Source organism: Camelus bactrianus, chromosome 12, assembly GCF_048773025.1.
Source record: "Camelus bactrianus isolate YW-2024 breed Bactrian camel chromosome 12, ASM4877302v1, whole genome shotgun sequence".
In the NCBI taxonomy this organism is placed as follows: Eukaryota; Metazoa; Chordata; class Mammalia; order Artiodactyla; family Camelidae; genus Camelus; species Camelus bactrianus.
The window spans coordinates 66,407,152-66,427,679 of record NC_133550.1 but is presented as its reverse complement, the minus strand read 5'-3'; the positions used below and the strand labels follow the sequence as shown (position 1 = coordinate 66,427,679).

Below are 20,528 nucleotides of genomic sequence, written 5' to 3'. Positions count from 1 at the left end.
TTCACTATGTGGAATTATATTTTTAAAAAATTAAAATCAAAAACAGGTTTTATAACTGCTGTGTAGTTCAACAGCTATCTGAGAAAAAACTATGCAGAATAAAAAACCTGGGAGAAAATATTTCCAAGTGTTAATATTGTGTGTGGCTGGGTGAGGGGAAGTGTCAGTGTTTTGTTTGTTTAATGCTTTTTAAAAAGTGTGCTTTTCTACAGAATGAATTATTAATTGTAAAAGTCATTGGGGAATCACGTTTATTTCAAAAAATACTAACGCTTGTGAGTTCCCATCATCCTGGGTTTTGTAGAGACCGAGGGAGATGGTGGGTGCGGTTGGCTGTGTGCCCCTGTGGGGCTGCTCCCTGGGAGGCCACCAGCCCTGTATTGTGACTGCTTCAACCGGGGTGAGGGTGGGGTCCCAACTCTTTGAGGGGATGCAGTCCCCAGTTTGTCCCTGGCTTGCCCAGGACTGCTCTGAGGTCCCTGGGACATGGGAAGAAGACACGTGATCATTCATTCATTCGTTCATTCAAGAAGAATTTACACCTGCTCCCCACCGGGCACTACTTGGGGACCTGGCGATAAGCAGGTTCCTGCCTCTGGGAGCTGTTCCTATTGAGAGGCCTCTGTGAGACAGACCAGGAGGCAGGTGCAGCCCCAACCCCAGATCACACCAGAACCTACCGCCCGGAGAGCTCGTGCCTCCCCGAGGGCGAGCCAGGGTGGGGTGGGCCCCAGGCTGTCCACTTGTTCAGCTCCCCATCTGCCCTCCAGGCCTTAAAGAAAGACGAAGGTGTGCCCTGGACCGGGATGCTGGCCATCGTGCACTCCTACGTGACCCACAAGACAGGTAAGACAGCCTCGGGAAGTGGGAGGGGGCACTGACTCCCTTCTGGCCCACCTGCCCCCAGGCCTTTTGGCTCACCCGGGGCCCATGGGAGGCTGTTCTGAGCCAAAGCTCTGAAAAGAGGGACCCTGGGACTAGTCCTGTGTGCAGGGCGGTTGCTGCGGGAATTCCAGTCCCTGTTCATCTGGCAAGAGCCGCTGGCCCCTGCAGGAGGCCGTAGCCAGAATGGTCTATAGGCAGGGGCCTAGGATTCTCTCTGCTTCTCCTGCTCAACCACAGCCCAGCCCCTGCTTACCTGCCGCTCCTGGGGGGGCCTGGCCTTCTCTTCCCCAGTGAAGGAAGAGGAGAAGCAAAAGCTGCTGCAGAGAGGCAGTGAGCTGCAGAGTGAGCACCAGCAGCTGGAGGAGCGGGACCGGCGCCTGGCCTCAGCGGTGAAGGTGTGTGGTGTGGGTGGTGGGGGATCTGCCTTCAGAACCACAAGACCTAGATCCAAAGATTCACTGTCCGGTTACTGAGGCCCCAGGAGAAGAGAGACTCGCCAGCATCACTCAGCCAGTCAGCAGGTGCAGAAGGCAGCTCTGTGACTCGTTCCACAAATAGTTATCAAGCAGCTGAGCATCTGGCTCTGCTCCTTCTCAGCTCTGGAACCTCAGCAAGACCCTGACTGCTTCTGAACCTCAGCTTCTTGTATAAAGTGAACATGATGATTTCTCCTCTGCAGAGTGGTGATCAACAAGATGAGGGTGGTGGTGGTGATGGTGGTGATTTTGGTGATGATGATGATAATGATGGTGACGGTGGATGTGATCGTGATGGTGGTGATGATACTGATGGTGACGATGATACTGATGGTGGTGATGACATTGATGATGGTGATGACATTGATGATGGTGATGACATTGATGATGGTGATGATATTGATGATGGTGGTGATGATGGTGGTGATGGTGGTGGTGATAAAGGTGTTGTGCATGATGATGGTGATGGTGACGATGGTTGTGATGAGGATGATGATGGTGGTGATGATGACGATGGTGGTGATGTTGATGGTGGTGGTGGTGGTGATATTGCCAACAGCAGTGTCAGGTCCTGGTAAAACCCTTTAAATGCAGTATCTCATTTAATCCTCTCAATAACCCCATGAAGAAGCTCTATGATTATTCTTCTCTTAGTGGTTTGGACACGGTCTCAGGGAGTGTCAGTTACCTGTCCAAGCAGCAAATGAGTGAAGCTCTCACTTGAGGCATCAGCCCTTACCGCTTTCCTGTGCCGCCATGATCTATACAAAAGCTAGCAAAAGCCACGAACACAGCAGGCAGGAGACAGAGCGGGAAGCCGGCCAGGGATCGGAAGGTCTTCCACAGCTGCTGCCGCTGAGCCCAAACAGGCTGTGAGCTTCCTCCAGCAGGAGGAGAGAGAGATGGGGTCTGCTCGGCAGTGTCACAAGCACGAGGGAGAACTTTCCCACATTCCCACACACGCACACCATCTCCAGCTCTCGACTGTAAAACAAGTGTCTCCTGTGGGTCTGGCTGCTGTTTAATTCCACTTTCGCTGCTGCCTGGTGTACATGAGGCCCTCTTCATGGTTTCTTGAAGGCCTCTGCAATAGAAGGGAGGGGCTTTGGGAGATGGGGCTGAGGGGGTGGCTGTCGCAGGACACCTGCCTAGCTGAATTCTGAGACCCTACTCTCTGACTCCTTGCCCCCGACAGAAATGCCTGGAGCTGAAGACGAGCCTGCTGGCCCGGCAGAGGGGCACCCAGTCGTCCTTGGACCGCCTGCGGGCCCTCCTGAGACTGATACAGGGCGAGCAGATGCTCCAGGTCACCATGACAACCACCAGCCCCGCCCCGCTGCTGGCTGGGCCCTGGACCAAGCCCTCAGCAGCCGCCATGCACTCTGCCCTCCAGCACCCCCAGGGGCACAACTGACCCCAAGGGACCCATCTTCACACCCACGGAAAGTCACTGGGACCTTGCTTACAAGACCTGAGGGTTCTGTCAGCCTTAATTCATAAACACTATGAATTGCAGACAAAAATAAAACCAGACAGAGACAGAGGAGCGAAGGGAGAAGGAGCTGGGTGAGAAGCCTAGAGCCTGGACGGGTGGGGATGGAGTCCGACTCCCGTCACGTTCAGACGGGACGCCCGGGAGCCAGGTGGGGGCACACAGTTAGCTCCTGGCTGTTGGGGAGCTGCCAAGGCCTCCGGCTTCTGGGCACAGGTGTCTCCTCGGCCTCGTGCCACCCCCACGGGGGAGAGAGGGCTGAGGCCCCGGAGGGGCCAGGAGGACTGTGCAGCCCAGGCCCCAGGAGGAAGGCCCAGGGGTCCTGCGGGTGGGGAGCTGGGGCACAACGTAGCTGAGCAGTAGAGGTAGCTGGGGCGAGAGTGGGTAGCAGATCTAGGTAGACGCCGCCGCCCTCCCTCACGGGGCCCGCTGGGCGCGAGCCAGGCCCGGCCCCCGCCTCCCAGACGCCGGCCCGGCCCCATTGTCAGTGTTGCGGTTCAGACCCGCAGCTGTTAAGCGTGAAGGAGGCGCCTGGGGGATGCCAGGCTCCGCCGCCGCGTCTTGAGAGCCCTGGCTGCCCGCCTCCTTCCTCTGCTGACTCTGGGACCTGTTCGCTCTCGCTGTCTTTTTCTCATGGAGTTTTGGGGCAAGAGGGAGCTGCAGCCGTGCCGTGGAGGCGTTTGGTGGGCTTTCTATTTTTGGTTGAATCGTTCAACTTCCGACCGAAGCCTTTTGTCTTCTCCCTTCGAAGAGCCGATAAAGTCTCCCACTCCTCTTGTCTTGCCAGTACAGACACTATGCCAAAAAGAAACTTTACATTTTTGTATGGCGTTTTTATCGTGAGATAGTTAATGTGAAGGGGACACTTGCTAACTTCTTTTTCTGCTCCCAGTGGTCTCTGCTGCCAGGGGCCAATGGGAAACCCCTCGGGGGTGGGGTGCTGCCAAACTGGACGGATCCAGAGGGGTTTGAAGAAGTGGGGTGAGGGTTGGGGAGAAGGGAGGGGTGGCCTTGGGAGACCGGAGAGGCCCTCTTCCTGCCGTCCCCCCCGAGAGCCAAGGGTGCCTGCCGGCTTACAAGCTGCAGGCTCGTCACGCCCTCAGCTTCTCCAGTCCCCAGGGACTTAGCACAACAGGATGAGCATCCGGGAGCCACAGGGCTCCCACCCCCAGCATATCACATGGTGCCACATTGCGCTGAACACACGTGTGCGTGTGCATACGTGGCCCCCGACACGCACGCACACACGCTGCCAGGTGCAGAGCAAGGAGGCTGGCCGGAATCCCACAGACTGCCATGGTCCCTCCTGTCATCTTCACGACTCCGGGAGAAACTGTGCTGTACGATACAGATCTATTTTAATACACTCAACACTGGGTTGAACAAGATTTTTATATTCTTTTATTGATGAACAAAGTGAACTGTGAGACACACGTCTTATATATTGGTTACTCGAGATGCCAATTATGCATTACCGCGTGGCTTGCGATGTAAATGTCTTCAGGTTCCTTTTCTGTTGGTTTGTTTTTCTTCTTGGATGGAGTGAATTAAATTTTTTAAAAACGTACTGGGAGGATATGAAAGGTTGGACCCGGGAGAGGTAGCTGCCGATGTGTCTTGAGACTTAGTTTTTTGGACCGAGGAGGACCGTCCGATGGATAGTGAGGATAGAGAAAAAGTGTTTGTCTTAAATATGCTGATGTAGTTTCCCTTCTGTACGATGCATTAAACTCGATGGATGATTTCAAAGTCCTGCGGTTTGTTTCCTTGCCTTCGTCGGAAAAACCTCTGGGAGCACACGGGGCAGGGAGGTGGAAATTGGAGAGGCTGAAAATCAGAGTCCTGCCCTCGCCCCACCCTGACAGAGGGAGGGAGGTGGGGGGGGGCTCTCAGGCGCCCTCCATGCACTGGTCCCCCTAGGAGGTGGCATGTGCACCTCTTAGGACCAGGATTGATGGTCACAAGTAACAGAAACTCAGGCCAGGTGCCATGTCCACACTGCTCCCTCCCTCGCTCCCTCTCAGCATCAACATCCTCGCTTTCTCTGCCTCCCAAGCAGCCTGGCAGCGAGGTTAGCCAAAACTACCCCGGGGCTTAGTCAGACTGGGAAGCCAGCCTCCCTGCACCCCTGCTCCAGACTTACAGAGGCCTCTGGTCGGCCCAGCTGGGCGAGGCGCCCACCGCTGGACAGTCAGCTGTGGCCAGGGAATGGGACAGACTATAAAGCGGAGCCCCGCCACAGGGGTCTGCCACAGCACTGTCCTGTCCCCGCCTGGCCCAGGGTCACAGAGATGGACCCCTCCAGTTTCTCTTCTGCCTAATCGCTGAGTGCCGGGGGCCCACCTCTCTCTCCTGAATTCTTGCTGGCCTGGTCCAGCCTCTGGGCTTTCTGTCTCTGTGCTGGTGGCTCCTCAGCCTCCATCTCCAGCCCGCACCTCTGCCAGGGACCCCCCCCCCCCCCCCGCTGTGTATATCCGGCTGCCCGTGGCCAGCCCCGCTGATGTTGGCAGGTATCTCAGATGGCTTGGTCTCCCGCAGCCCCTCCTGCACCTTCCCCATCGCGGGGGGAGTCAGCCTTCCTGATACGCAGGCCAGCACCTCCGCAGTCACCCTTCACTCCTCCCGCATGGTCGTCGGCAATCTGTCAGCTGCATCCTCGGACCATTCACAGGATGTGCCCGTATCTCACCACCCATACCAACATCACCTTGATCTCAGCCATGATCTCACCTGGATTACTGCCACCACCGCCTTAGCACAGTCAGCCCCATTCATGTGGGCAGTGTGATAGCACCTCTGTTAAAAGCCTGCTGTCACTCCTTGCTTAGCAAAAGCTGAAGTCCTCAAGGCCATAGGCACTGCACATCTGGCCCCTTCAGCTTCCCTTCCTGCTCTTCTCCACTTTCATGGCTGTGTCCCAGCCACGTGGCCTCCTTGTGCTTCCTGGAACCCATGAGGCCTGCTCCTGCCACAGGGCCTTTGCACAGGCTGTGCCTGCATTTGCATGTTCTTCTCCAGCTGTCTCCCCTGCTGGCTCCCCCACTTGCTTGGGAACTTGACCACAGTTCCCTCAGTGCAGCTGTCTCAGGCACTCTCAGAAAGACAGCATTTCCTCTCCTTCCTTGCTCCATTCGATTCCTTTAGGTTTTCATAACTTACTATGAGTCACCTTTTTATGGTTTTGTCCACTTCACAAAGGCAGGGAATCTGGGGGCTGGAAGTCTGAGATCAGGGTGTCAGCAGGGCTGGGTCCTTCTGAGGCTGTGGGGGAGAATCTGTTTCCGGCTTCTCTCCAGCATCCGTAAACCTCGGGCACACTGTGGCTCGAAGATGGCTGTCTCCACACTGTGTTTCCTCATCATTTTCCCTCCATGCGTGTTTTCCGTTTCCTGGCCTGGAGACTCACCACCCCGTCTCCGCCTCCACCTTACATGGCCTTCTCCCCGTGTGCGTGTCTGTGTCCAAATTTCCCTTTTTCATGAGAACACAGATGTATTGCACTGGATCCATCCCAGGGGGCTCATTTAGACTCAGTCACCCTATTTCCAAATCAGGTCATGCTCGCAAATACTAGGGGAACACAATTCAGCCCGTCATGGACACCTTTCCATAGGTCACCTGAAATCTGCTTCCCTGTGGCTTCTGCCCCCCGGGACCACCCAGGGCTGCCCCGTCTGCCTCATCTGGCCCCCACAGCCCACAGACTGCAGAGCTGGTTCCCTGAAGACCTGCTGTGTACCCACCCAGCCTGGCTCCTGCCTCGGACCTGAAACACAGGGACCTAAAGGGACACATCCAGGTCACACAGCCAGCCAGTGACTTCATCCCAGGCTGTGGCCCCGCGCCTGTGTTTCTGGCCACTCTATCTCTGCCCATCGGACAATGATCACGTCGTGGGGCACGTGCGGATGGCTGGAGGCCACGCCGCCAGGCTGCATGCATGCACACTCCTAACCTGGCGACCTTGCCAGCCTGGGGCTGCAGGGGGCCACCTGGGCCTGGGTGGCCCCATGACAGCGGTGTGAGGGGCAGATGAGGGAGCAGAGGCGAGCTAAGCACTACTAACCACACGCTGCCCCCCCCCCCCAGCCCAGACTGTGAGTCCCATGGTGCACTGCGGTGTTCCCTAGACTCTGCTTTGCCCCCAGTCCACCGCTCAAGCTCCCCCACGGCTCCCCGAGAACAGTGCCTACCGTTTCCGGTAATGCTGCTGGGTGGTTTAGCGCTAACCTCGGTGTCCTTCCCTCCTCTGAGCAGCATTCCTGAGCGTGGCTTGGGGTGCATCCCGGGAGAAGTCTGAGAGCTGGCTGCAATCTGAGCGCGCGAGACCATTTGGCAGGCCAAACCATCCGCACCATCCTCACCTGTCCTGCCTTAGGCAGCTGCCGCTCACCCCGCCCCCAGCCCCCACCCCCACCTGCTTAGTCCCCCGGACAGGACCCCTGGGAGGACCCCGCATCGGGGCACACAGAGCTGGGTGCTGGCCGCGGCCGCGGCCGCTTCCTCTGGTCAACTTCCGCAGGGCGAGCCCCCAGCATCTACCCTCAAGGATCCCTGGTTTCCAAACAGAACCCAAGGACGCCAACCCACCTGCAGGGCAATGCCACTCTGAACATGTCCCATCTTGTCCTCAGGTGGCAGAGGCCTCGTTCCAGCAGCAGCAGGCAGGTCCCTGCGGGGTAAGAAACCCAGGCCAGGGAAGGCTGGCTCCAGGAGGACATGCGCAGCTGCGCGTCTACCCCAGCCCCTCCCACATCCGGGTTAAGGCAGGAGGCGGCGCTGTTCCCACGGCCTCCACGGGTGGGGCTCTGGAGGCAGAGGCGCTGCCCCGAAGCGGAGGGACGGCCCGGCCGGACCCGGCCACCTCTGGAAGGGTGGCGCTGATGCCAGAGAGGCTCACATCAGCCCCACAGAGTCACTGCATGCGTCTCTTCCAAATCCACGTTCAGTGACTTCATGCTTATAGCTTAAAATCGGCCACGGTGGGATCATTCACACCACAGAAACTGGCAGATGCCACAAATCAGGGCTCTGCATTCCTAGAGAGCCAGTGGTTAAATGTTTACAAGCTGACTGCTCCATGTGTGTGCATGTGTGTGCAAATGACATCGAATTCAAGAAGGGTGGTTCCAAAGTAAACGTGTCCAGCACTAGCGAAAAGTTGCTCGGTGTGAAAGCACAACCTTAGATTCCTTACCGAATTTCCAGACGGAAGATAATTCTCTGGCTCTAGCAGTTGGCCAAAAATGTATGGCTCTAAACCGCAACAATTTCACAAGGAGGCTTCTGTGTGGTAATTAACACCTTTTCCTGCACTGATGTAAATGAATCTGGCCAAATACTACAAAACCGTAGTTGGACCAGCCTTTCTGGGGGATCAAGAAAAATTATCCAAACCTTGGGTGTAAGGCATGCCTTTAACGTCACTCAAGGGGAGTCATTCTCAAACTCAAGTGAGAATCAGAGCCACCAGAGGGGCTGGTTCAAGCTCAGATTGCTAGACCCACCCCAGCTATGTTGTTCTGTTAGCAGAAGGGCCACACGCCCCAATCCATGTAGTGAGAGAGCTCCCAGGAATTCAGCTGGCACCATCGGGAAAGAAACATCCGGCACTCAAGGTCCATGTGAACCAGGGCTACTTGGGAGCCATTTCTTTCATTGTTTTTAAACTTTTATAATTATTTAACACCCCAATTCCCTCTGTATGACTCCCTACCAACTTCAGCTTACCTGCCACTTACAGGGGTGTTAACCTGCATGTCCAGTGACTGTGGATCAGCTCTGTCCAGGCAACCCAGCAAACGTCACCAGCCAAAAGGCTGCAACCACATTTTCAGCAAAGGGGTCTGAATCCCAGCCTTGGGAGGGGAGTTTTCCTTCCAGGTGTCCCTTGGGTACTGTCCTGCAGTCCTAGGGTGGTCAGGTGATAAGAGATCGCTTTATACTTTCAAAGCTATTCCCCTCTGAGTGATTGTTTATATGAAACAGTCTAAAACTCTTCCTTTTCGAATTATTGTGTGGTTTCTCTTTTCTGATTGAACCCTGATCGACACACCTTATATCCTGAAACCATGTTAAATCACCTATTAGTTATAGTAGCTGCTGAGAGGATCCCTCGTGGCTTTCTACATAAACAGTTACATGATCTGCAAATTAGACATAGTTTTACTTCACTTTTTTCAACATTGAAGCCTATTATTTTTCTTGCCGTATTGTGATAGCCAGGACTTCCAGTATAATTTGAAAGGAAGTGGTGAGGCTAAGCATCCTTGTCTTGTTTCTGATTTTAGGGAGGAATTTTCAATAGTTTGACCATTAAATATGTTATTTTGTAGATAGAGGAAATTCTCTTCTATTCTCAGTTTGCTTAGATTTTTTAAAAAATCATGAATGGTCGCTAAATTTTGCCAAGAGTTTATACTATATCTATTTAAAAAAAAAGTGGATTTTCTCCTTTGTTCTGTAAATACAATGAGTTCTATTAATTTTCAAATGTCTAACCAACCTTGAATTCTTGGGATAAACTCTACATGGTCATGATGTATTTGTTTTATATTGCTTTACTTGATTTGCTAATATTAAGTATTTTTGAACATATCTTTGTGAGGGATATTGACCAATAGATTTTTTTCTTTGCAATGTCTGTCAAATTACGGTGTTAAACAAGTTGAAAATTATTCTGCTTCTGAAAGAGCATCTTTATATTTGCTAGAATTCACTAGGGAAACCATCTGGGCCAGGAGTTTAATTGTGGGAAGATTTTTTGAAATTTCAGTGTATTAAATATGTAAGATTATTCAGATATATTTAATTTTGTGTCATTTTCAGTTAAGTTGAATTATTCAAGGAATATGTTATCTCATCTATATTGAATTTTTGACATAAAACTGCCCATAATATTTTTTATTATCATTTTACCTTCTGTAGACCCTAAAGTGATTCTTGCTTTCTCATTCTTAATTTGTGATTTCTTAATATATCCGGCTTATGAATTTTATTTACCTATTCAAAGAACTAACCTTTGGCTTTGTTCACTTTCTGTATTGTTGTCTGGTTTTGTTATTATTTCATTCTTTATCATTTCTTTCCTTCTACTGATTTGGGTTTATTTTGATACATATATCAAATTGGCCCAGTAGGGTGAGAACCCCATGCCTGGACAATCAGCTGTGGCCAGCTGGGGTCAAATATATATACAGGCAGACCTCGTTTTATTGTGCTTCCCTTTATTGCATTTCTCAGATATTGCGTTTCTTACAAATTGAAGGTTTGTGGCAATCCTTCATTGAGCAGGTCTATCAGCATCATTTTTCCAACATTTGCTCACTTCATGTCTCTGGGTCACATCTGGTAATTTTCACAGTATTTCAAACTTTTTCAATATTATTATTTTTTATGGTGATCTGTCATCAGTGATCTTTGATGTTACCAATACCACTCCCTGAAGGCTCAGATGATGGTTAATACTTTTTAGCAACAAAGTATGTCTTTAATTTTATTTATTTTGTGGGGGAGGTAATTAGGTTTACTTATTTATTTTTTTAGAGGAGGCCCTGGGGATTGAACCCAGGACCTCATGCATGCTAAGCATACACTCTACCACTTGAGCTATACTCTCCCCCAACAAAGTATTTTTTAATTAAGGTATGTGCCTTGTTTCATTAGCCATAATGCTATTACACACAATACACTACAGTGTAGTGTAAATGTAACTTTTATATGCACTGGGAAACCAAAAATTTCATATGACTTGCTTTATTGTGGTATTCACTTTATTGCAGTGGTCTGGAACTGAGGCTGCAATCTCTCTGAGGTGTGCCTGTATATACAGTTTCTTAAGGTAGAACATTAGTCATTGATTTCAGGCTGTTCTTTTTAATTTTATTTATTTTATAAGCATTTAGACTTCCCTCCAGGTACTGCTTTGACTGTTTTCCCAAATGTTGATATTTTGCACTAGTGTTCAGTTCAAATTATTTTCTCTCTTCTGCTATGATTTCTTCTTTGACACCTGGATTCTTTAGAAATGTCACTCCTTTTTCTTTCTTTACAAATTTTTTCACATATTTGAGTTTTTCCTAGATGTGATTTTTTTATGACCAATTTGATTCCATTGTAGTCTTCACATGATTTCAATTCTTTTAAATTTACTAGGACTTGTTTTATGTCCCAGAATCTGGTCTATATTGGTGATTGTATCATGTACACTTTACAAGAATGTGTATTCTTCTGTTGTTGGGTGTGGCACCCAAATGTCAATTAGGTCAAGGTGGTGGTAGCGTTGTTCAGATTATCTATGACTTTTACCAACTTTTTGTCTAGTTGATCTTTCGGTTGCCAAGATACAGTGCTATAATCTCCAACTACAATTATAGAAATTCCTTAAATCTGTTGTGGGTTTTTTACTTCATGTATTGAAAGTTCTGTTATTAGGCACATTAGTATTTAAGATACGTATGTCTTCTGAATAAACTAACCATTTTATCGTTAAAAAGAGGCCGTCTATGTCTAGTAATATTCTTTGTCTTAAAAGTCTAGTTTATCTATTATTAATATAAACACCCCAGACTTCTGATGCTCACTATGTGTGTGTATATTTTTGCATCCCTTTACCTTCGACCTATCTTTATACTTAAAGTGTGTGTAGCTATGTCTTGCTTTTATATCCATTTTGACAACATCTGCCTCTTAACTGTAGCATTTAGCACATGAACATTGAAGATAATTATCGATGGAGTTTAATTTAGGTTTACCATTTTATTATTTTTTGCCGCCTCTGGTTTTTTTCCTCCTGTTAATCGTTTCTTGCCTTATTTAAATTTTCTGAATATTTGTTTAGAAGTCACTTTTACTTTATTTTCAAAGCTCTGTCTTTTTGCATTGTTTTTAGTAGCTGCTCTAGGGATTACAGTGTACATCCCTACCTTTCCAGTTCACTTAGGACGAATATTATGCCACTTAACACAGAAGGTAGAAACCTTGAAACAAGCCCCCTTCTGCTGTACTTAGTGCTGCAACTGTCGTATGCATTGCACCTGCATATATTATAAATCCTATCAGACAATATTATACATTTTTTCCTCACACAATCCTGTTTATTTCTTTTAAATTAAGAGGGGAAAGTACTGGTCTATATAGTCCAGATAGCTATCGTTTCCAATAGTCTCCATTACTTCCTAATTATCCAAGTTTCAATCTGTTGTCATTTCCACTACCTTGAAGAAATTCCTTTGGCATTTTTTTTTTTTTTTTTTTTTTTGTAATCCAGATCTGCCAGTGGAAAAAAATTCCTTGGTTTTCTTTTACAAAAAGTTTTTTTAATCTTCATTCTTGAGGAGTATTTTTGGTTGACATAGAATTCTGGAATTTTCCCTCCTCCCTCGGCCTTTTACTGTTCCTTTATTGTATTGAAACAAGATTATGTTCTACTGTCTTTTGGCCATCATAGCTTCTGCTGCTAAGTTGGCTGACTTCCATCTTTGGTCTTCTGTGTGCAATGTTTCCTTGTTCTCTGGATGCTTTAAGTTTTTCTCTTTCTCTTTTGTTTTCAAAAGCCTATATAGTGTGTTTAGGTGTATTTTTTTTTGATTTGCATCCATCTTGGGGTTTGTTGAGATTATTGAATCTGACAATTTATGTCTTTCATCAAATTGGGGATATTTTTGGCTATTAATTTTCAAAAATTTTTTGTACCCTATTTTCTCTCTTCTCTGCCTCTGGAGCTCCAAATATGGGTGAGACATTCTGATATTGTCTCACAAGTCTCTAAGGCTCTGTTCATATTTTCCCAATCCTTTTACTCTTTGTTCTTCAGATTAGGTAATTTCCATCAGTGTAGATTCAAGGTCACCAACTCTTTACTATCATCTCCATTCTTCTACTAACCACAACCAGTGGGTTTCTTTTTTGTCTTTTCTTTAAGAAAAATTCAGGTATTGTTTTTGCTCTTATAGAATTTCCATGTTTTTTAAAATAATTAATTAATTTTCTATGGAGGTACTGGGGATAGAACCCAGGACCTCGTGCATGAAGCACTGAGCTATTACCTTCCCCCTCAATAATTTCCCTGCGTTTTTAATAGCTATATTTTAATTTTTTACTGAGATTTCCTATCTTTGCATTTACTTTAAGCACATTTTCCTTTATATATTTGAAGATGTGTATAATAGCTACTGTAACATCCTTGATTGCTGTTTCCAACACCCACATCACTTTAAGGTTGGTCTCCACTGATTGTTTTAGAGTGAGTTGCATTTTCTTGTTTCTTCGTATGATTAATAATTTTTAATTGTATCCTGGATGTTGTGAATATTATGTTGTAGAGACCTTGGCTTCTGTTATATTCCTCTGAAGAGTGCTGGGTTTTGTTTGCTTTAGCAGGCATTGAACTTGGATGGACTCAAACTGCAAACTCTGTACATTGGTAGCTCAAACTTCAGTTCAGTTCTTTTATCATTAGCTGGTGTCTGTCCTGCACAAGTGTGGCTCAGGGATCAGGCAGAAGTTTGAGCAGTTTATGCACAAAATGCAGGATCTCCCTGTCTGGCTCTCTCCTGTCTGGAATTCTCTACCCACCTTCTAGGGACTGTGGTTGTCCCAAACTCTGTCCTCTGTTTTTCAAGCCAAAAAGACCGTGATTTTCTATTGGAGATATAGCCATTCTAACGGAATTGCCAGCTTTGGGATGGCTCTGGTTAAAAGCCACATAATGGAAGATCATCCCACATCATTCACTTTGCCAAGTGTGGATGTCCCTCTGGGATCTGTCCTGGTTCATTCTGCAGTGCCTTCAAGTCACTGTTGATTTTCTGTTTGTTTGTTTACTTGTGTTCCTTTGTATTTTGTCTACAGTTTTTAGATGCTGTCTATGGAAAAGTCAAGTCCCAACAGAGTCATTCAGCCATACTGGAGGCAGAACACTTAGCTATACTAAGAATACTTGGAAAAATTTAGATAGGTAGAAGCTATTAAAGACCTTTTGTTCCTCTGCTCCATGAGGAATTTGGTATGTCTCCTCCTATTCACTTTTTAAAAATTCTTTCTGTATATTGTTCAAAAAGGGTAATATTTTCAACTCATAAGCTGTACATAGGACTGGGGAGTATTAAACCTTTACACAAGTGACGGCACCTGTGTTGATCATTCTGAACTTTTCTCCCTCTTAGTATTGTATTCGGAGATCTATCCATGTTGAAACATACCGACCCAGTTTCTCCGTTTGAACTGAAGGACACTATGCAACCACATGGATGTAACTTTCACTCACCTGCCATTTCTTATACTGTTGGACACTCGGGCTGCTTCTAATTATCTGCTCTGCCAGCAATGCTGCAGTAACGCTCTGGACCTACCTCTTGGGTTCTTTCCCTAGACTTACAATTGCTGGATCAGCCTTAACCTTACCAGCTTGCTAAATTGCTCTCCAAAGTGACTGAACCAATTTACCGCTCATCCAGCAGCATATGAAAGTGCCCATTCCTCAAAACAGTAACAATGGCTATCTACAGGTGGTGAAAATTTGAGCAATGCTCACTGTCTTGTTTGCACTTTCTGTCATTGAATATTTTTTCCCCTCTGAGCAATTATTTGTCTTAAAACACTAAAGCTTTTTGTTATCAAACCAACAGCAAGGCTCTCTCTGCCTCTTAAACCCGGTCCCTCTCAGGGGAGAACACTACCCTCAAGGGCCCACACAGCTCAAGCCAGAAAACTAGGAGGTGCCTGGGACCCTCTTCTGTCTCCTGTCTCCCTCCCGCTCCTGCCTGTGTCCTGTGCATACAGCCTTAGCTCTAGAAAGACTTATTTCCTGTGTTTATTTATTTTCTCCCCAACTCTTCTGCAAGCACCTTGAAGGCAGGAAATGTATCCGACTCACCTCTGTCTTCGTGAGACTGACACTGCCTGGCATAAAGCAGGTGCTTAAAGGGGGGAAGGGTCTAGCTCAGTGGTAGACTGTGTGCCTAGCATGCACAAGGTCCTGGGTTCAATCCCCAGTACCTCCATTAAAGATAAATAAATTTTAAAAACCTAGTTACCTCCCCACCAACACAAAATAAAATAAATTTTAAAAATTAAAAAAAAAAAAAAGCAGGTGCTTAAAAGCACACAGGGGACGGCAGCATTGTTCTCATTTTACAAAGGAGAAAACGGTCGGAGAACTTACCCCAGGCATCCCTCCGGTGGAGGGCAGAGACACACGCTGAGTCTTCTGACTTTGGACTCCTCCCACTGTACAAAATGACTTGCCTAGGGTCACACAGCCGGGAGTCTCAGCTGTACCAGAAGTGGGGTGCCCAGTCCCGGCTCCCCAATGACAGCAGCCTGGCTCTCTTCAGGGTAGACCAGTCACTTGCTTTGCTTACAGACTTTCCTGTTCTGGGCAGGATCCATTCGTTCCTGGTGGACGCCAGGCTACAAGTTCTGGGCAGCCTGCCTAATCTCTGGAGTCACTTAAAATCTCGGCCATTTCTGCAAAACTGAATGTTTGGACAATTTATTTCACACGTCCTGTCAAGAGAGACACCCTAGAGCCCTCATTTCTACATCACGTTTCAGTTTTAGGCTGATACACACCGTGTGTGCTTCCAACACATTATCACTGTAATCGCTCTCTCGCTTTGATCCCAGGGAAGGTGACAGGGCCACGCCGTGCTCAAGCTAGGATTCCACAATTATCGTTTGTGAAAGGGAGACTGTTATCAAAGCAGCCACAGGAGAACGTCTTGGGGCCACCTCTCGGAGTCAGAAAATTTGAAACATTTATTTCACAAATGTGCTTTGCACTGTAAACCTCTCTGCATAATGCATGAGATTTGATTTAATGTCGTTGTTAATTCTGGTGTTCGCAGTGGTGTGCTCTTCAGGGAGACATCATTTTTATTTCGGTTTTTTTTTTTTTTCCTGGCAACAGAACTCTGAGGCCGCTTTAGGGTTGCTCTGAATTGTATGAGTAAAAGACACCTTCCTGGGGGCTAGGGAGCAGGTGCCAAGCCGCTTTTCCAGAGGCTGAGGCCAGGGGAGGGGACAGACGGCGGGTTTGCCTTCGGCTCCAAACTGAACTCCTCTTGGGGGAGCCCACTCAGGCCCAGTCTGGGCCCCCTGTGCCTGGCTGTGGTTGGTTGGAGCTGGAGGATTGTGTTTTAAAAAAAGAAAAAAGGATGAAAGGGGGAAAAAAAGAAGGCTTTGTAGCAGAATAGAAAAGAAATGAAACAATCATCACTTTTCAAGTTGTACAAGAGAATGATTCTGGCTGAGATTAGCTGTGAGGGGTGGGCTAGAAGGAACGGCAAAGACAGACAAGGAAGAGAGGTGGGGGGTGCAGAGAGTGGTGAGGAAGAGGGCACTGGGAGGGGATGGGTGAAGAGAAGCCTGTAGGCCATACCGCTCAGACCAGCAGAGCCTGGGGGCTCCCCAGATGCCCAGGACACAGGACAGGAGCCTGGCACTGGGAGGGCACAGGCTGGGGCCAGACAGCTCTGAGGCTGGCTCGGAGCAAGCAGGGTCTGGGGCCTCTGACGTCATCCCGCCCGGAAGGCTGCCGGGGACTCTGACAGCCTGAGTGCCACGGGTTCTACAAACCAGTGCCCTCTGCTCAGGGCCACTGCAGCCGCTGGAGGTGTCCCCGGTGGGCCACACAGAGGGAGGGGCAGGGACGGCCCTTGGGGGGACCAAGACCTGTTTTAAACCCAACAATGTAGACAGTTCCAGTACAACCAGGAAAAATCCAAAATACAGTATGCAGCAGACCAACCTTTTTTTCTCCAGTTTTATTGAGAAATAGCTAAAGTACATCCCTGAGTGTGAGGTGTAGAGCATGAAGGGCTGATTTACATAACTTGTGAAGCATTTATCACAATAGGTTAACATCCATCATCTCAATACAGATACAGTAAAAAGAAAAAAATAATGTCCTTGTGATGAGAACTCTTAGGAGCTGCGCTCGGCAGCTTCCATGCAGATGGTGCAGCAGGGTCAGCTGCAGGCACGCCGTACGGCACATCCCTTGTACTCATTCATCTCGGAGCTGAAGTCTGTACCTTCTGCCCAGCGTCCTCCAGTTTCTCCTCCCCCCACCCCCTGCCTCTGGTACCCACAAAACTCCTTTTCTGTGAGGTTGGTGTGTTTTGTGTGTTTTGGTCTACATAGTAAATGATATCATATGGTATTTGTCTTTCTCTGCCTGACTTATTTCACTCAGCATAATGCCTTCAAGGTCCATTCACATTGTCAAAGATGGTAGGATTTCCTCATTTTTCAGGACTGAATAATATTCCACTGTATATGTAATCACATCTTCTTTATCCATTCATCCATCGACAGACACTTACTTTGTTTCCATGTTCTGCCATTGTGGACACGGGGCAGATGAACCCTGGTGTCCCCACTGGATGGTTCACCTGTGTTCAGATAGGAAGCAGGCGGGTGGGACTTCAACCTGATCAGACGTTTGGTGGAGCTGATCCCAGCTCAGGCCTCATGGCTTCTGTGCTGGTGTTCTCAGAGCTGGAGGGGAGTGTGCAGTGTGACCACCCCCACCCTTGTACATGTGCTGAGACTGAGGCCCCATCTCTCCCTTTGGCTCCCACAGCACAGGGATGCACAGGCCTGAATCCCTGCTCTGCTGAGGACAAGCTGTGTGACTTAGAGCAAGGTCCTTCAACTCTCTGGGCCTTCCAGTCCTCATCTGTAGACCAGGAATGAGATGATCAGAGAAGACACATAGGCCCACCTGCGCCACGGGGAGAAACTTCATCAGGTAGGATTAATACTCCCGGCAGATGCTCTCCTGCCCTCAGTCTGCCTGGTCCTCAGCACAAGGGGTCACTCATTCACTGACAGGCACTGGGAGATGCTCGCTGGGTACACGTCCCCTCCCTCAAGGAAAGCGGAGACAAGCAGAGCAGAGGACTGCACACGACAGGTCAGGAGTGGAGTTAATGTAGAGATGAGGACAGGGAGGAGGTGAATGAGGCACCTTCACCTTCCAATCCAGAGTGAAGCCCCCAGCGACTCCAAGGGTCCATGCAGACACCCGGGTCACAGCTCAGTCAGGCACTGACACCCTATCCCTGTCCTGGACTGGCTGACGGTGTCCCCGCAGTGGACATGTGTCCTCTGCTCCCTGGCAGCCCCGTTCTCTCTGCAGCCAGAGCGCGGGGGGCTTAGCAGTGCCTGACACATAGCTGACCCTCTGTGGAGGGTGGCACGTCACTAGGGTGTTATTGCTCAGTGTTGTGGCCTGAGTGGCTGTGTCCCTCTGAAATCCATCTGTTGAAGCCCTAACCCCTAGTGTGGCTGTATTTGGAGACAGAGCCTGGACAGAAGTAATCAAGGCTAAATGAGGCCAGGAGCGTGGTGGGGCCTTAATCCAACAGGATCTGTCTCCTTATAAGAACAGACCCCAGAGGGCGCTCTCTTCTGCCATGTGAGGACAGGGGGAGAAAGCGGCCACCTGCAAGCCAGAACGAGAGCCCTCCGGAACCCAACCAGGAAACTGACCACGCCAGCACCCTGACCTTGGACTTCAGCCTCCAGAATGGCGAGAACACAAAGGCCTGCTGTTTCAGCCCCAGTCTGCAGTATTTGCTGTGGTGGCCCCAGCACAATGACACATCGGGGGACCCCTCTCCTTCACTGCCAGGTCAGTGTGGGGCACACGGCTCACGCCAGCCCACCAGTGCACTTTCTGGCCATGGCGTTGGTCCAGGGTGGGCACGCGACCTAAGCCTGGCCGATCAGGGAAATTGGGGGCTCTTTGCTGGGAATGGAGAACCACGACTTCCTACCGCTCCTCACTGTATTTAAAGCTGGAAACACAGGGCCCATCTTGCAAGGCTAGGGGCCAGCCTGCCTGAGACTACAGGGCCAGAGCATGTCCTGGAGCCCTTGGGCAGGCTGACGGCTGCCCCAGTTCTCCACCTCCCCGTGTCCACACCCCTTGCCAACGTGGCAGAGCCCTTCCACTGTGACCTTGGCCCTGGCCATGAGACCTGCTCTGGCCAACAGTGTGTGAGCACAAGTGAACCACGCAAGCTCAGAGAGACGCTGCACTAGTGTCTGTGCCTGAGCCTTGGCCCACATTTCACGAAGCGCCTGGATCAGCCGACTAAAGGGAAATGCGACGCCTGCAGGAGATCTGAGTGTCCCCACTGACCTTCCGCCCGACTACACTGAGCAATCCCAACAGGACCAGAACTGCCCCGCTGACCTGTGGGCAACGACAGAGAGCCGCTGTTTGAAGCCCCTGGGTCTGCGGCGTGTCACACAGCGTCACGGCAGCAGGAGATGCCTGGTACAAGGCCCAGCCCATAAAGGCCTGACCGCAGTTAAGCCAGGTTGGGTTACGGTCCTCACAGACCCATCATCTTACCTCAGCCCTCAGTCAGGAACAGTGCAAAGGGCTGGACCCTCAGGACCATGGAATTCCTACTAGAAGGTTCACCAGAAGGCCATTTAATGCAAGTTCACACAGCACGCGCATGCGCAGGCTGACAGACTTCACCATAACACTCCCAGTGCTAGAGGGGTCTCCCAGCCACGGGCAGGGGACGCGGGGGCACGGGGGGCCTGGCGGGCCCCGCAGCAGCTCTGTCTCTGGCGTGTCCATCTCGGGCGGCCCCGCTGGCGCCGGGCTCCCCGTGTGTATCCTGGCTGCGGAAGACCTTTTCGTAGTACTCGATCAGCAGTTCAGTGAACAGGTTCAGGGGCACCAGGGCGCTCAGGGAGGAAGCCCCCTGGGATGGCCAGATTAAGTTCAGCCCGAAGACACAGGCCAGGTTGGAGCTGTTCATTTTGTTAAAAATGCTCTCCCGGGACACCTGGGTGAGAACACAAGGGGTGTGACCATGGGTTCTGAGCAGTGGGCAGAGCGCAGGCAGCCACCAGCCAGGGTGGCGACCTCGGGCAGCCACTTCCCCATTCAGGCCTCGGTCTCCCGATGCCCTGATGGGGCCCTCTGGCTCTGGTCTTCTATGGTCCCCTTCTAGAATCTCCACAGCAGCCCCCCATCTCCTCTTCCACTCTGGAGGACTCAGGCAGTCCCCTCGTGGTGGGGGCTCGAGCACAGTGTGTATGAGCCCAGCCTTCAGTGTCACCCAGCCAGATGACCTCTGACCTCCGTGCTCTGGCTGGTGAGTTGGACAGAGACCAAACCGGCTGGCACGCAAGGGTTCTTAGGGGGCTGACGAGAGGGCGTAAGGAGCCTGCTTCCCCGAAGGAGCTGCCCCCCATCTCAGCCAACACTTACGGGAAGTGGGGCGCCTCAAGCCTATTTTACAGAGGAGGAAACTGAGGCCCAGAAGGTCCAGGAGACTTGTCCAAGGTCACATGGCTAGTCAGTGGCCAGAGGGTCACCTGGGCTCACCTGAGGGCAAAGCCTGTTCTCTTCTCAGCTCCCAGGTCCCAGAACTTCTGAGAATCAGAAGCCACAGATGCCAGGGGAGAGAAGAAACTGGGGTGAGGGGGACACAGCCAGGTGACCCACACGGACCCAGAGAGGATGACCAGACAAGTCCAAGCATGCCTCAGTGAGCCAGCCGGTCCCCCTCCCAGTCACTGTCACCACCAGCCCCCACAGCCCCTGCTGGCGCACACCAGGGCCAGCATGCCGCAGCGCCGAGCCCCACTGGACGTATGAACGTCAGCAGCGTGGAGGAGGGCTGAGAAACAAATCTGTC

The 20,528-nt window shown here is 50.0% G+C and overlaps 2 protein-coding genes across 6 annotated transcripts in view; one reads left to right on the top strand and one right to left on the bottom strand.

Annotated features, from left to right (window-relative positions):
* PHF21B (PHD finger protein 21B) overlaps positions 1-4,892 on the top strand; it is an 85,397-nt gene extending 80,505 nt beyond the window's left edge. Inside the window, exons 11-13 of the mRNA XM_074375696.1 lie at positions 771-846; positions 1,177-1,280; positions 2,557-4,892. Coding sequence (XP_074231797.1) covers positions 771-846; positions 1,177-1,280; positions 2,557-2,775 — 399 coding nt within the window. The 3' untranslated portion in view covers positions 2,776-4,892. The remainder of the gene's footprint in view (positions 1-770; positions 847-1,176; positions 1,281-2,556) is intronic.
* Positions 4,893-16,617: 11,725 nt separating this feature from the next.
* Positions 16,618-20,528, bottom strand: part of ARHGAP8 (Rho GTPase activating protein 8) — a 53,780-nt gene continuing 49,869 nt past the window's right edge. For 2 of the 5 annotated variants that reach the window (XM_074375683.1, XM_074375691.1), the window contains exon 13: positions 16,618-19,670. In XM_074375683.1, the coding sequence (XP_074231784.1) occupies positions 19,371-19,670 (300 nt within the window). In that variant the 3' untranslated portion in view covers positions 16,618-19,370. Of the gene's footprint in view, positions 20,524-20,528 lie in introns of all 5 variants that reach the window. The other 3 variants (XM_074375688.1, XR_012510973.1, XM_074375687.1) reach the window with 3 other exon arrangements.